Source organism: Columba livia, chromosome Z, assembly GCF_036013475.1.
Source record: "Columba livia isolate bColLiv1 breed racing homer chromosome Z, bColLiv1.pat.W.v2, whole genome shotgun sequence".
Lineage (NCBI taxonomy): Eukaryota > Metazoa > Chordata > Aves > Columbiformes > Columbidae > Columba > Columba livia.
The window spans coordinates 40631967-40648045 of record NC_088642.1 but is presented as its reverse complement, the minus strand read 5'-3'; the positions used below and the strand labels follow the sequence as shown (position 1 = coordinate 40648045).

The 16079-nt window shown below is 41.3% G+C and overlaps 1 protein-coding gene across 2 annotated transcripts in view; it reads right to left on the bottom strand.

Annotated features, from left to right (window-relative positions):
* Positions 1-16079, bottom strand: part of SLCO4C1 (solute carrier organic anion transporter family member 4C1) — a 65579-nt gene that overhangs the window by 13818 nt on the left and 35682 nt on the right. Inside the window, exon 12 of one of the 2 annotated variants that reach the window (XM_065045480.1) lies at positions 3951-4069. In XM_065045480.1, the coding sequence (XP_064901552.1) occupies positions 3963-4069 (107 nt within the window). In that variant the 3' untranslated portion in view covers positions 3951-3962. Of the gene's footprint in view, positions 1-637; positions 4070-16079 lie in introns of those variants that run through there. The other variant, XM_065045482.1, reaches the window with a different exon arrangement.

The window sequence follows — 16079 nt, the reverse complement described above, 5'->3', positions numbered from 1 at the left end:
CATCAATTCAGCCAAGTCCAGATCCCTCTGTACATCCTTCCTTCCCCTCCAGCAGATCAATACTCACACCCAACTTGGTGTCATCTGAGAAATGACTGAGCATGCACTTCATCCCTTCATCCAGATCATTGATAAAGATACCAAACAGAACTGGTCCTAATACTGAATCCTGGGGAACGCCACTCGTCACTAGCCACTAACTGGATTTGACTCTGTTCACCACAACTCTTCGGGCCCAGCCATCCAGCCAGATTTTTACCCAGCAAAGAGTATGCCATAATCTGCCCGCTTCTCCAGGAGAATGCTGTGGGATACAGTGTCACGGGCTTTACTGAAGTTTAAGTACACAACATCCACAGCCTTTCTATATAAATATATAGACCAGTGCTGCAGTCATAATTTACTCAACAGAATGCAAATGAAACTAGAAGAAACTTTCCCTACCAAAAAAAAAAAAGGTACTTGTTCTTGTATTTCACTAATTATTTTATTGCAAAACCTTGAAAATTATTTCTTAAAACGTCATTGATAGCAAAAAGTGCATGTTGGGAGGAAGCTAAAGTTTAAATTTCAAAGTGCACAGCCCTGTACAAGATGTATCCATTAGCAAAAGGCACAAAGTGTAAAAAAGCCAGGCTCCAAGCACATATCCACATGTATTTGAACTTTATAAATAGTCACATTGCAGAAAATACAAAATATTTTGCAGCATGAAACCAGGGTATCACATCCTAAGCTTACACAGAGTACAAAGCTGACATCTTTTACAGAAGTATCTCTGGCAGTACCATTTTAGTGTTCACTGATTAAAGTTAAAGCTATGCAACAAAATTAAGCACCAGATCTGTTGGATAAACTGCACTGTATCACTTAGTTAAAGTGGTTTTGGAGAATTAACTGTCATTGCTGGGTTTTGCATTGTGGGTTTAGTCTTATCTCCACAGGTTTTGCGTATTCAGCATGAACAGGAAACTAGAAAATTGTACAAAATTTGTAAAATATAAAACACAATATAGTTATTTTATCTCCAAAAATAGGTAAAAATAAAGCTAAACAAGTAACACTAATACTAGAATAGAGATCAAGCAATCTGACAAGCAATAATTAATTTTATATCCTTTAAAGTACTGTTTATAATATTACTCTGCAGCCTGGCAAGAAGCAACCTCAGGTTAATAAAACAAACAGTTTATTAACTCTGTCAGTTACACACCAATAACACCAAGAAGCTAAAGTATATGACATGCAAAAGACAGTCACAGAAATCCTAGTCACTTTTAAAAGAAATCCCCATAGCTACCTATAGCCAAACAATCAATTACTCATCTTCAACAAGCTTAAACTCTAGAATTGTGGATAAAATGAAATCTAAGTCTGTATTTACCTATCCCAAATGAGCTGTAGTTCTTGCACTTGTATAATATCACTGCATTGCCATGGACAACTCAGTGAGAATAACTGTTCAGTCCACAGAGGATGGTCAAAAAAAGAAAACACATTCAAATGTGGATACACACACACATCTGGGGGTTTGGGTTCATGGTAAGTTTAATAGTAGTTAGTAGTGTGCCCTGGCAGACAAAAGGGCCAGCTGTGTCCTGGACAGCATCAAGCACAGCATAGCTAGTGATTGAGGGAGGTCATTGTTCCACTCTGCTCTGCACTGGTGTGGCCCCACCTAAAGTGCTGCGTGCAGTTTTGGGCACCTTAATAAACCAAGGACAGGAAACTCTTAGAGTGTGTCCAGAGGAGGGAGACCAAGATAGTGAAATGTCTTGAGGGCAAGACCCAAAATGAATGGCTGAGGACACTTGGTTTGTTTAGCTTAGAGAAAAGAAGGCTGAGGGGTGACCTCATCACAGCCAAAAACTTCCTCAGGGAGGGCAGTGGAGTGGGACGTGCTGATCTCCTTTCTGCTGATCAGTGACAGGACATGAGGAAGTGGCACGAAGCTGTGTCAGGCTAAGCTCAGGCTGGACATTAGGAAAAAGTACTTCACTGAGAGTGTGGTCAGACTCTGGAACAGGCTCCCAGGCAAGTGGTCACAGCACCAAGCCTGTCAGAGTTCGAGAACTGTTGGGATAATGATCTTTGTCATATGGTTTAGTTTTAGATAGTCCTGTGAGGAGCACGGAGTTGGACTCAATGATCCTTATGGGTCCCTTCTGAAGCAAGATATTACTCTATATACGTAGACTAATGTTGAAAATGTTTTATGTAAATCAATGACAAAACTAATATTAAGTCCAGCCCCACCAGAAAACTCCATGACAGTAAAATTGTTTGAGATACACAGTAGAAGTGACAATAGACCTGAAAAAAAAAAAAAGTCCTTGCAAAGAGAGATAAAATGTCACAGCTAGATTGGAGAAAACAGTACTTAGAGACAAATGTGAAACAATTAATTAAGACAAAAAGAGATGATGAGCTGAATAATTCAGTTGGATCTGTCATAACATCAGAAAAAAGCAATATTCTCTGAAACTGGAAAGTGATAACTTGAGAATTGAGAAGAACCAGCTTTATGAGATTCAAAATAAACTAGGTACCAATATAGCTAACAAGAACATCTCTATTACATTAAAGAAGATAAAACCCAGTCTATAAACTCCTGTGCTGTCTGAAATCAGAGGCAAATGTTAGGAATGTCAAAGTTTCAGAAGCAGCTCCAACTTCATTATTTTCATAATTACATATTATGAGATCATAATGCCATTTCTCTGAAAGTACAGCCATGGTGACAGGAGGGCCAGTTGCAGAGTATAATAGATTAGCGAACAACAGTGATACAACGAGCAGAAAGCAGATGCAGGAGCTAGATGGCAGCAGAGCAATGTGTAGGAGCATCATGATACGCTCTGAATACTCAAGCATCTCCACAATCACTTTGATAACACCGTCAAAGATAAGATTCAGGAGCAAATTAAAAGCAAGGCTCACCAGGTATATAACTCACTTTTTTTCATGTCATGTTTTTTTGATTGATAGAAAATATGGTAATACCAACTCTTTTGTGGAATTTGTGAATCCTAAGAAAATTTCAAAAGCTACATTCTTGTTATGTGAGAATTTATACATAGACATAGTGTAACTTTTTAATTTTAAACAAACTCAGAAGTTTTCGGTTTTAATCATCTTTAATCCCACTCAAAAAAAAATTGTCCTTTTTCCTGCAAGATAGACTCCCGTAAGCTATTTAAACACAGGATGTCATAGATGCAAAGGCTTTCTAGAATTTAAGGGAAGAATGGACAAATTCATGAAAAGCCCATCTGCTAATAAACACAGAGTGCAGATAGAATCTTCGAAACATAGAATGTCCTGAGTTGGAAGGGAGCCACAAGGATCATCAAGTCCAACTCCTGTCCCTGCATATGACAACCACACAGTTCACACCATGTGTCTGAGGGTGTTGTCCAGTCTCTTCTTGAACATTGTCAGGCCTGGGGCTGTGACATCTCCCTGGGGAGATGTTCCAGTGCTCCACCACCCTCTGGGTGAAGAACCTTTTCCTAATGTCCAACGTAAACCTCTCCTGGCATATCTTCCTGCCATTCCCTGGGGTTCTGTCATTGGTCACTAAAGAGATGAGATTGGCATCTGCCCTTCCTCCTCCCCTTGTGAGGAAGCTGTAGACCGTGATGAGTCTCCTCAGTCTCTTATTCTCCAGGCTGAACAAACCAAGTGACTTTAACCACTCCTCATATAACTTCCCCTCCAAACCCTTCACCAACTTTGTAGCCCTTTTCTGGACACTCTCCAGTAGCTTTGTATCCTTTTTATCCTGTGGCACCCAAAACTGCAGACAGTGCTCCAGGTGAGGCCACACCAGCGCACAGCATAGCGGAACAATTGCCTCCCTCGCCCGGCTGGCAATTCTGTGCTTAACAGATAGAGAAATGCTGTGCTTCACAGAAATGCTGTGATTAGCAGATAGAGAAACCACTTACAAAATCCCTGAGTCAGAAAATTTCCAGAGCCTGCAGTAGTCCAAAGGAATCATTACTGTTTGCTGTACGTCTTTTTTCCATTTCTATTGCTCCTTTTGAGATGTTCTCTCTTGACCATACTGAAAGAGAGCAGAGGGAACACAGCTGGATCCAGCAGGGCTTATGTAACATTTACCTTACAGAACATTTTTGTTTTCTCTCAGATGCAGAAAAAATAATGAAACCAATGATATTACATGATCACATCAGTGAAATAAATGTCTTTGAAAAAAGTTGCAAGCCCTGCATTGCAGTACTCACTATGGCTTCTTGATAGATTCTTTATTATGTCCTTCAAATAGCACGGTATAATACATTATGATGCAATGGGATGAAATATGGTCAAATGAGGTCCAGGTACAACAGCATTCTCATCAGCTCCCAGATGTCCCATTCCAGCATTCCAGGTCCATTTTGAGACTTTCTTGCCTTCTTTTCCTTTGAATGTTTTCTACTTAATGCAACTCCACAAGGCTCTCTGGTGGCTAAATTTCTGCCTTTGTCTCTATGGCAGCAGAAAGGTGCATTGATTCACTTTATTCTTCCAGTGCTGTCCTTCAGCAAGGAGGTGGCTTCCTTCATCAATAATTTGCTTAGTAGCCAAATAATTTATGACATTGCAGCAGAAAAGACAAGTTCCCATTTCCTTCTTTCTAGATTTTGCTTTACTAACTTGAGGACTTAGTAGCCTAGGCATATCATGTTCAGCTTCAACCACAAATAGAAAGGTATTTTTTTCACAAACTAAGTTTTCAGCTCTAAGGCAGAAACAGCCTAGACGGAACAGGCCTTTTCTAATTTGAAGCAGCTCTGTTGTTCAGACTTTGTTAGACGTAAAAGGAAAACAATTACTTTTACCATACCTCCATCCCAGCCAGGACAGAAGTGTTTAAAAATATCTTCACATCTTTAGACATCAAACTCAGCACAGGACTTCCACTACAAAATAGTCTCTTATTGTGTTTTGTTTGTCAAAACACATTATTTGGTTTGTCCTTATGAAGATTAAGCCAAGGAGAAGAATGTCAAAGACTACACTTTGCCATATAATTTTCAAAGCTGATATGGGAAATCTGAAATATGGAAGACGTTTCATTATGAATTCTGCTATGAGTAGACATACTGTAGTATTATTGGGTAGAAATACTACCTCTTACGCAAAGAGAAAGAGAAGGGTCTAAGATTTTTAAATTGTAATTGAATAAAAAAAGAAAAAAAGAACAACAAAACAAAATAGTAATTTCTAGAGATTTTGTAATTTCCAGGCCAGTAGACAGAAATATTAATCATATTAAAGATACTTGCTTTATGTGGGAATTTTCCAGAATAAACTCACTAATAAACCTAAGACTTTCTCTCTACTCCCATCTTTTCTGATATTAGGTGCATTAATTGATTTGAGACAGTACAAAGATTTCATTATCATTAATCTCAAACTTATTTCTACAGTTGTTGCCCAAAAATAATAAAAGATGAATGTAAAGAAAAATACTATAACACATAGAGTGCATTTATGTGCAGTGTGCATATCCCAAAGAGCTATCATGGACACTGCAGAATCCCAATATGCAACAAACCCAAAACTATGCAAGTTATGGAGATTACTTGTAACCACCATCCTTGCCCTCATGCTATCCCCAAGCACACTGTGAAGGACAGAGAAATGGACTAGGTTTTATACAATGTTTCTTCATTCCTCAAGTGGATTATAAAGAAAATATAAATGGATTATAAGAAAATACTTTTGAGTAATGGGTCCTTCAATTTTTAAACTGGAATTAACTTTTATTTTGGTGCTTTCTTTGTTTACAGTTTAAGTGGTATCAAGTAAAAGGTTAAGTCCAGGCAATAGTATCACATACACAAAACAACTTCAGGGGAAAAAAAAAAAAAACTACAAGAATTTCAGAAAACATTAAAATACATTTAGATTGCAATAGTAAAATTCTTAACAGCAGGCACTTACTCAGTGGTTAATGGTCCAAGATGCGGTTGAGGACTATCAGCTCCTTCCAACTGATCATTAACCAGCAAAACAACAAGAATCCAACTATAATTATGAATCATTCATTTACTTCTTTAGTTATTAAGCCAATTTCTTCATAACCAAACATTAAAACACAAGAAATGTAGCTTTTCTGTTTCTCCAAACAAGGTTAAGGAAAGGAGAATCACCATCCACAAAGAATCATCATCATCAAGTTGTCAATACTTGCAGCTCACCAAAATAAACTTCCTGCCTGATAAATCCAGGGCACATATGCGTTCTCCAAAATCTATCAAAGGAACTATCAAAAAGGATGAAAGGGGAGGAAAAAAAAGAAATTCTAATGATTAGGTTCAGATCATTTAGTAAAGAAAAACTGATAGACTGCATACAGACTACCTCCTGCTGAATTGTAAGATACATTTTCTCTGGGAGACGAGGGAAAAAACTGCCAAATTTTACCACAGCCTTAATATATAATCTTGGACAGATCACTTACACTATTACCATAGGCTTGAAAGGACTTTTGGAGGTCATTTAGGTCATTTAGAATCCAAGTTCAAAAACAATATGAACTTGCCCATGGCCTTGTCCAGACAAGTTTTTAAATCCTTCAAGAGTTCACAGCCTCCCCTAACTACCTGCTTAGAGTAATTGCCTCTTCTCATTATAAACCTTTATTTATACTTTAGAATGTGCATTTCTGTTTTCCCTACATAGAACAAAAACAGAAAACTCACTTTCATCCACTTTTATTCCTGTTTCAATAGGAGGTTTTTTAAAAATAAGCGTGTAGTCACAAGTTAAATAAAATTAAGCAATGTTAAGTGATAGATGAAGAAGTGTACATCTTGACTTAGTCACATACAGAACTAGTGCTCATCAGACTTCCCACTCTCCATGCTGGGCTGGGTATGATTCCACTGATGTGTAACTAACTCCATCATGTGCACTAACTCCATCAAATACCATAAGAAGGTCATCCCTTCTCCTTCCTCCTCAAATCAAGTCAGAGAAGTGACCAAGTTAAAACAATTCATCTGAAATGGGAAATGTCATGATCACAGCTTGAAGTAACTGCAAAACTGCAGCCCTGCCCTATATGTACTCCAACACAGAACTGAACCTCTTCATACACAAAAGATGCTCCCTCCTGATTCAATGGTCTCTCAGTACTATTGCAGTATAATAAATACAATATTGTATCATGTTTTAAAAGTAGTGTGTAGATTTACTTTATATATAACAGTGACCACCACCCTTCTAAATATTCTCGTTACTTCCAAGTACTAATTGGAACGAGGTAATAGGCTACATTTCTGAGATTCTGGTCATTCTCTGAACCATAAAGTTTGTTTGATTTTGAACAGGGACAGACCAAAAGTTAGGAGAAGCACTAAAGTTCTAGGTGTCTATGAAAAGATATTTTTATATACCACGTCCAAAACATTTTGTTTAAAGTTTTGATCAAATGATTTTGAAAAAAATAAAGTCGTCATTTGCACATATATCCTCCTTTTCTACCTTCTGAGATACAACTGTTTAGATACTTTAGTGTCCAAATGAAGTCTATGGTATTAATCATGTATACTACTAATGTCTTACAGCCAAAATAACTGAGGAAAAGAAAGATGTTTCATTTACAAAACACAGTCAAGGGGCTTGCCAATGAAATTCTGCCTTCAGACTGTTTAAATTAGGGATTATGTTGGAAGCTGAATGAAAACACCTTGAATTTCAGATAAATCACTGGACATGCTTTACGGGCTGTTAGAAAATCTTGTTTTGTTTCTTCTTTTTAGTTGTTTCTTCTTTTTAGTGTCTGCTTTATTGTATGTTGTTGTATGCTACTATATGTATTGTGTTTCCTCCTAACATTAAAGCTCTTTACACAGTTATGGAATATGAAAAGATGAAAGAAATAAAAGTTTGCAGCACACAGAACATATTCAGCCTTTCCTATTCAGCATATTCCCTTATGTATGGAAACATTCAGTATTTGCTACTCAGAGAAACTGAAGGTACCACGACTGTAGACAGATAAGTTGCTCTGTTTGTGCTGAGCCATGCAATCATGTTAGTGTGGTGCTAAGCCTGAGATACAATATCTTTTCTTTTGTCAGAGCTTATTAACTTGAGTTTAACATCCCATTAATTAAATTCATATGTCTTTTGGTCAAGTCAGAACAGGAGCAGAAATAGTTTCTAGCTGCTTGCAACACACTATGACAATACCTTAATTAAAGCCTTTGTTAGGACAATTAGCTGAAAGGTACAATATATATATTCCAGCTCTAATTAGCACAGAAACGTAATTAGTTCAAATACAATCAGTTCAAATACAATTAATGAGACTTAAGGGCACATCCCTCAAGCATCTGGAGAAGCTTGCAAAAAGAAATTAATGTGCCTCTAGACTTTGTGCATTTCCTGAGATAGACAGCAACCACTCAGGGATCTCCAGAATCTAAAATTTGGGCTTCTGTCATGAACACGACTTTATTCCTGGAGGTTCTACCTCTGGCTTATTGTTATAGGCCTTGTGCGGATATTGCACTCATCTCACACTGCCCCAGTGTGCTGAATGCCTTTCTGAAATGGGCAAAGATTTTTTTCCAAATTATACCAGCAATTAAATTAGTCATGGCGGTACAAAAATTGCTCTCATATGAAACAGATATCTATATTTAGTCAATTAACATGACAAGTGAGACACTTTTGAAAGATGACTAGGCAGAAAAAAACTTCTGAAAAGCATTCATTTTCTGTCTCCAGCTTGCATTTCCATCATAGCTAAGTCGTTTCTTACAAGGTTTATGTGTTACCAAATCCTTTCAATTTTGTGACACCAACCTCCTGCAGCTGCATATGTGGTAAGTGCATCAAATATTAAATGATTGTCCTGCAATTTGTCCAAGCACCTTGATGCCCTTTAAATAAATGGCAAAACCTTCACTGTCTTCAGACCTACCGACCCTACTTTATGATTTTATTTCCAAACAAGTTGAATATTTCCTCACTTTGCTTCTTTAAAGACAATAGCAGAGCAAAACACTGAGGGCAAAACAAGTCCCAAGTTAGCTCAGCCATTGTTAGAAGTTCCTGAATAATTTGAAGGGAGTGATCTCTATACTCAGCTTGGATTTTATTTTCCTGTCTTGTATTTCACCTCTATTCAAAAGCTCCAATTCAAGCTAAAAATTCATATATTGCAGATGAATGCTTAAAATCTAACACTGATCAGAAAACCAACTTCATATATGCCCCTGGGACTTCCATTTTGTGCATTTCCTAAGATATTCTGTAGACTTGAGAGGAGGGGGTGTTTTATAACCAGTTACCAGCACACACATTATGCAGATCACAGAATCACAGAATATTAGGGATTGGAAAGGACCTCAAAAGATCATCTAGTCCAATCCCCCTGCTGGAGCAGGAATACCCAGATGAGGTTACACCGGAACGCGTCCAGGCAGGTCTTGAATGTCTCCAGAGTAGGAGACTCCACAACCTCCCTGGGCAGCCTGTTCCAGTGTTCTGTCACCCTCACTGAGAAGAAGTTTCTTCTCAAATTTAAGTGGAACCTTTTGTGTTCCAGTTTGTACCCACTACCCCTTGTCCTCTCATTGGTTGTCACCAAGAAGAGCCTGGCTCCATCCTTGTGACACTCACCCTTTATATATCTGTAAACCTCATATATATATATATGAGGTCACCCTTCAGTCTCCTCTTCTCCAAGCTAAAGAGACCCAGCTCCCTCAGCCTTTCCTCGTAAGGGGGATGCTCCACTCCCTTCATCATCTTTGTTGCCCCGCGCTGGACTCTCTCCAGCAGTTCCCTGTCCTTCTTCAACTGAGGGGCCCAGAACTGGACACAATATTCCACATGTGGTCTCACTGGGGCAGAGTAGAGGGGAAGGAGAACATCTCTCGACCTACTAACCACCCCCCTTCTAATACATTCCAGGATGTCATTGGCCTTCCTGGCCACAAGGGCACAGTGCTGGCTCATGGTCATTCTGCTGTCCACCAGGACGCCCAGGTCCCTTTCCGCTACACTGCTCTCTAATAGGTCACTCCCCAACTTATACTGGAACCTGGGGTTGTTCCTGCCCAGATGCAAGACTCTACACTTTCCCTTGTTATATTTCATTAAATTTTTCCCTACCCAACTCTCCAGCCTGTCCAGGTCATGCTGGATGGCAGCACAGCCTTCTGGCGTGTCAGCCATTCCTCACAGCTTCGTACACTCTACTCCCTCATCCAAATCATTGATGAATATATTGAATAATATAGACCCCAGTACTGACCCCTGAGGCACTCCACTAGATACAGGCCTCCAACTAGACTCTGCCCCATTGACCACGACTCTCTGGCTTCTTCCCTTCAGCCAGTTCACAGTCCACCTCGCTACCCGATCATCCAGACCACACACCCTCAGTTTAGCTGTGAGGATGCTGTGAGGTTGCTGTGGTAGACTGTGTCAAATGCCTTACTCAAGTTAAGGTAGACCACATCCACCACTGTGCCATCATCCATCCATCTTGTTATGTCCTCATAAAAGTCAATGAGGTTGGTCAAGCATGACTTCCCTTTGGTGAAGCCATGTTGAGTGCCCCTAACGACCCTCTTATTCCTGACATGCCTTGAGATGGCACCAAGGATAAGTTGTTCCATCAGCTTCCCAGGGATGGAGGTGAGGCTGACTGGTCTATAGTCACCTGGGTCCTCTTTCTTGCCCTTTTTGAAGACTGGAGTGACATTTGCTTTCCTCCAGTCCTCAGGCACCTCTCCCGTTTCCCAAGACTTAGCAAAGATGATGGAGAGCGGTCCACAATGACCTCAGCCAGCTCCCTCAGCACCTGCAGGTGCATCCCATCCAGACCCGTGGATTTATGGATGTCCAGATTGCCTAACTGCTCCCTAACCCAGTCCTCATCAACCAAGGCAAACTCCTCCATTGTCCTGCTTTCCTCTGGGGCCTCAGGGGTATGGGGCTCCTCAGGACAGCCTCCGGCAGAGTAGACAAAGACAAAGAAGGTATTCAGTAACTCTGCCTTCTCTATATCTTCTGTAACCAGGGCACCCACCTCATTCATCAGTGGGCCGACATTGCCTCTGGTGTTAGTTTTATCTGCCACATATATGAAAAAGCTCTTCCTGTTGTCCTTGACCCCTGTCGCCAAGTTTAATTTTAAGGAGGCCTTAGCTTTCCTAGTTGCCTCCCTACACCCTTTGACAACAGCCTTATATTCTCCCCAAGTGGCCAGCCCCTCCTTCCATGATTTGTAAACTCTTCTCTTCCACCTGAGCTTACCAATCAGTTCCCTGTTTAACCATGCAGGTTTCCTGGCTCCCTTCCTTGACTTCCTACATGTCAGGATGCTCTGATCTTGTGCCTGGTAGAAACAGTCCCTGAACACAAACCAACTGCCTTGGGCCCCTTTACCTTCAAGCAGCCTTGCCCATGGGATTTCCCTTAGCAATTGCCTGAAAATTGCTGAAATCCAGGGTTGCAATTCTGCTTGCTATCCTGCTCCTACCACATGAGATCCTGAACTCCACCATCTCATGGTCGCTGCAACCAAGGCAGCCCTCAACCTTTACCACTTCAACCAGACCCTCCTTGTTACTGAGGATGAGGTCCAGCAATGCACCTCTTCTAGTCGGCTCCTCCACCCTTTGCATCAGAAAGTTATCATCAAGGCACTGGAGGAACCTCATAGACTGTGGCTGGCCGGCGGAGTACTCCTTCCAACAAACATCAGGGAAGCTAAAATCCCCCACCACAACCAGGGCCTGTGATTGCAAGGCTGCTCTCAGCTGTCTGTAGAAGGCCTCATCAACTTCCTCACCCTGATCTGGTGGCCTATAATAGGCGCCCACAACAGTATCACCCTTGCCAGCCTGCCCTTTAACTTTCACCCACAGACTCTCAACTCGCTCCTCATCTGTGCCTGGACAATACTCAATACATTGTAGTTGCTCTCTCACGTAAAGAGCAACTCCACCACCACGCCTGGCTGGCCTGTCTTTCCTGAAAAGGACATAGTCATCCATGACCACATTCCAGTTATGTGTGCTGTCCCACCATGTCTCTGTAATTGCCACCAGATCATAATCTCCTGCCCTAACACAGGTTTCTAACTCCTCCTGCTGTTTCCCCATGCTCCATGCATTCGTGTGCAGGTATTTCAGAGAGCGAGCTGAGCACAATGATTTCACCCCAGGGGTATGGGAGGCCTCCCAGCCTTCATGAACTCTAGAGTGATGCCCTACTGATGCAAGCCCAGATACATCCCCATCCCCCTTTGAGTCTAGTTTAAAGGTCTCCAAATGAGCCCTGCTAATTCCTGTCCCAGCATCCTTTTGCACCTGCGAGATAAACCTTTCCCACGTATCACTGTTTGGACTGGTGTCTTGTAAAACCAGCCGTTATCAAAGAACTCAAAGCCCTGCCTGTAGCGCCAGTCCTGCAGTCAATTGTTTAGGGACTGAATTTTTCTATTCCCTCCCATATCATCACCCAAAACTGGAAGGAGGAAAGAGAAAATCACTTGAGCCCCAGACTCTTTTACCATCCATCCCAAGGCCTTGAAATCTTTTTTCATTCCCATCAGACTGTGTGTCCTGGTTTTGTTAAAAAACAAGTTTCTCTTTTAGTGATTTTGCCTGTCAGCTAAAGCTTTCATATTAGCTGCATTTTCCCGAAGAACCAGATACATGTTTTGGTAAACATAGCAATGGAATGCAAAGTTATTGATAAGCATGGATGGACATCTCGCGAGAGGGGCAATGAGAAACACATGACCAAGAAACTGACCAAGTGTGTATAACATTCCATTCACGTGAATACTTCATATAAAAATGGGAGATCACGAGGATCTCGTGCCTTTTTCCTTTCTTTTCGTCCCTTTTGCTTATGGCTGACATTAGGAGAGGACCTTGCTAGTCGTCCCTGCAAACTGAGGCCCAGTGACAGACTGAATCCAGCTCCGGTTGGCTGCAGAGTCTAATCCAGGACTCTGGGTGCCGGCTCTGCAGTTGCTGAGACTTTCAAGATTGGTTTTGTTTATTTTGTATTATTTTCTCTATTCTTATTAGTAGCATTAGTAAAACATTTCTAGTTTTTCCAGCTCTTCTCTCTCTGTCCTTCTTTTCCTCGTGATCGCCTGTCCTTAGTGAGAAGGGAGAGAGAGGGAAGGGCAAAAGGGGTAAGCAGGGGGAGCAGAGGGGGTTAACAATACATCTGCCAGGGTTTTATTGTCACCCCTCAATCTAAACCCTCGACACTGCGGGATGCAGCTTCCTCCCCATCTGTCTGGAAGATCAGCAGTGGGCAGTAGTCCATTGAGTGCACCAGGCTGGGGAGTGTCCTGGTGATGTCCCTGATCCAGGTTCCAGGTAGCCTGCACACTTCCCTATGATGAGGGTCAACTCTGCAGATTGGGCCCTCCGTCCCTTTCAGAAGGGAATTGCCTGCTACAATAACCCTTCTTTCTTTCTTTCTTATCTGAGGCAGTCTTGAGGCGTGGGGTCAACTGCCTCTTTCTATGTGACCTCGTAGGTGGGGCTTGCACCACATCCTCACCTACCTCCTCTTCAAGATCCAGGGCCTCAAACCTATTACGGAGGGGCACCTGTGGAAGCAAAGCAGGTAGGGAGGGGGATTGCCCACAGCCCCGAACTGGAACTAGCTTCCAACCCTCGTCATCTTTTCTATCCCCTTACCTCTGCCCGACAGCAACAGGGCAGGGGCTGTTCCAGGTCTTCTCCCTCTGTCCAACAGGGCAAGGGGTTCATCATCTTTTGGGGAGTATCCCCCTGGAGCCCTGCCGAGTGGCACACCAGGGAGTTACTCCACCAGTCGATTTCCTTTTCACACTCCCTGATGGTCCTCAGTGTCTCAATCTCCTCCTTAAGCTTTGCAACCATGTAGAGCAGATCTCGCACCTGCTCACAACTCACACAGACGAGATGCTGGCCTCCGTCATCCAGCAGTAGCAGGCTCTGGCACTCCCTGCAGCCAGAAACCTGAATAGCCACGGTTCAGGGCAGACAGTCTGTCTGAGTTACTACACTCTTCTTCAGACAAGCTCTCTTTCTGGTCGAGACCACAGTCGGCAACATTTTGAGGCAGTGGAAACAGGTGAGAGAGTCTAACTAGCAAAAGGTGACAACCTCTACACCCTAGTGCACGAGTTACCACACCCACTGCTGCAGCACAGCGTGGGTGCTACTCACCCACGTCACAAGCCGATTGCCCCTTCCAGCATCTGGTGGGCAGCGGTGCATTGCCACCCTCCCTGAGGCTTTTTCAAGACAAGGGGCAGGGGAGTGATCGCCCACTCCATGTCAGCTGCTCTCACAAGGGCTGTCGGGAGCTTCCAGGTCTCTTGAGAATGAAAGTGCCCGATTGAGAGAAAGAGAGAAAAAAAAAAAAAAGGCTTCTCTGTACCTCAAATATTTTGCTTACTCGGGATCCGCCAAGCTGCCTCCGATCAGCTGATCTCAGGAAATTCATACACAAGAGTAGGCAGTACAAATTCATAATACTTCATAATACTTCTCTGTATAGCAGACCTACTCTTCTTGGTACATTTGCCATGGGAGCAGCACACAAATAATGTATTCAAGTTTTTTTATGTCACTTATTACTGAGATGAAAGATTAATTAGGTTCTTCCATATTTTTGTAAAGCTTCTGTAATTTAACACTGACTCTTGTTAACTGAGGATTTCTGTCTTCAGGGAAAAAGAAACACAATAATCCATACAAAAACAGAGTTGCATAAAGTGCTACACAGACACGTTAAAAAAAGAAAAGAAATAATAAATAGGCATATTAACGTATTTACCACAAGAAGAAAGTCACTGCCACTGCCAAAACAGAAATCAAGCAGACAAAAGCCAACCATCTCAGTTCCATTAATAGAATATTTTTGCAAAGTCTGTATATTTACTGCTCTGTACTCTAAAGACCTGTGATGTTCCAAAACATCCCAAACAAAACAAATGACAACAAAAAAACAAACAAAAAACAACAACAAAACCCAAAACACATGACTGTATGTTCTGCTATTATAAGAAAAATTACAGAAGTATTTCACATTTATTCATTCCCAAACTGAAGTACTACCCAAGCCACAGCACTTTTGAAGATATTCAGACCCGAAAGATGTTTTTTAGTCTTTTTCTTACACTTGTTTACACCTGATCTACCCTTTACACATTTTATTAATAGATCAGGAAGCAGTGCAAGGTCCACTGTCACCCCCTCAGTAATGGTCAGCAACTGAACTTCGAATATGTAAAATTAGCTAGCGAGCTGCAGCACTCCTAAGGTTCCCACATTTCTGTCCATAGCATATCAGTAGACATACTTTGGTCTACTCTGTTTAGAACCAATCCATTTCAGGTTGTTTTGTTCAGATGCCTCTGTTAATGTACGAAGAGACTCTGCAAGCAAGGTAAGCATACAAGGTACTTTTAAAGTAATGATATGTGTGGTAGCCACATGCAAAATAAAATTCAGATTTTCCTTTTTCTCAATATCTATGAATCCAGGAAGAATGTTCTCTTGCCATTGCAGTGAATTTTGGTTTTAAGATATTTGCTCCATAGGAGTGCTCAAATACAAAAAAATAGCGTATTTCAACAGGGGCTCCAGCTTCCACTCTCTAAACAGAGCTTGAGGTTACCATCACCCCTCCTCTGCAGAACAAAGAGAAATGCAGTTATGATTTTGAGATAAAAGAACACACACCAACAAAGACAGTTTAGATCAGAAGTTAGTGTCAACTGTAACAACTAGTTACTGTCACTCCCTTTTAAGACTCCAGGAACTATACAGGTTTAGTAAGCAGAGGTTCCAATAAAATTTTGGAGACTTGATTTGCACTAGCTACGCAGGGCAACACACTTAGGCTTAGAAGCTTACTTCTGGCTAACAGACAAATTAAAACTTTTGCTCAACTATGATGTTTAGTTGGACAACCTGATTTGCCTTATGATGTTTCTAAAAATAATCATGCTAGGTAGAAGATACAACTTTCAAAAAGTTAAAGCACCTTTATTTTGGACAATACTTGAGATTCTTAAACCC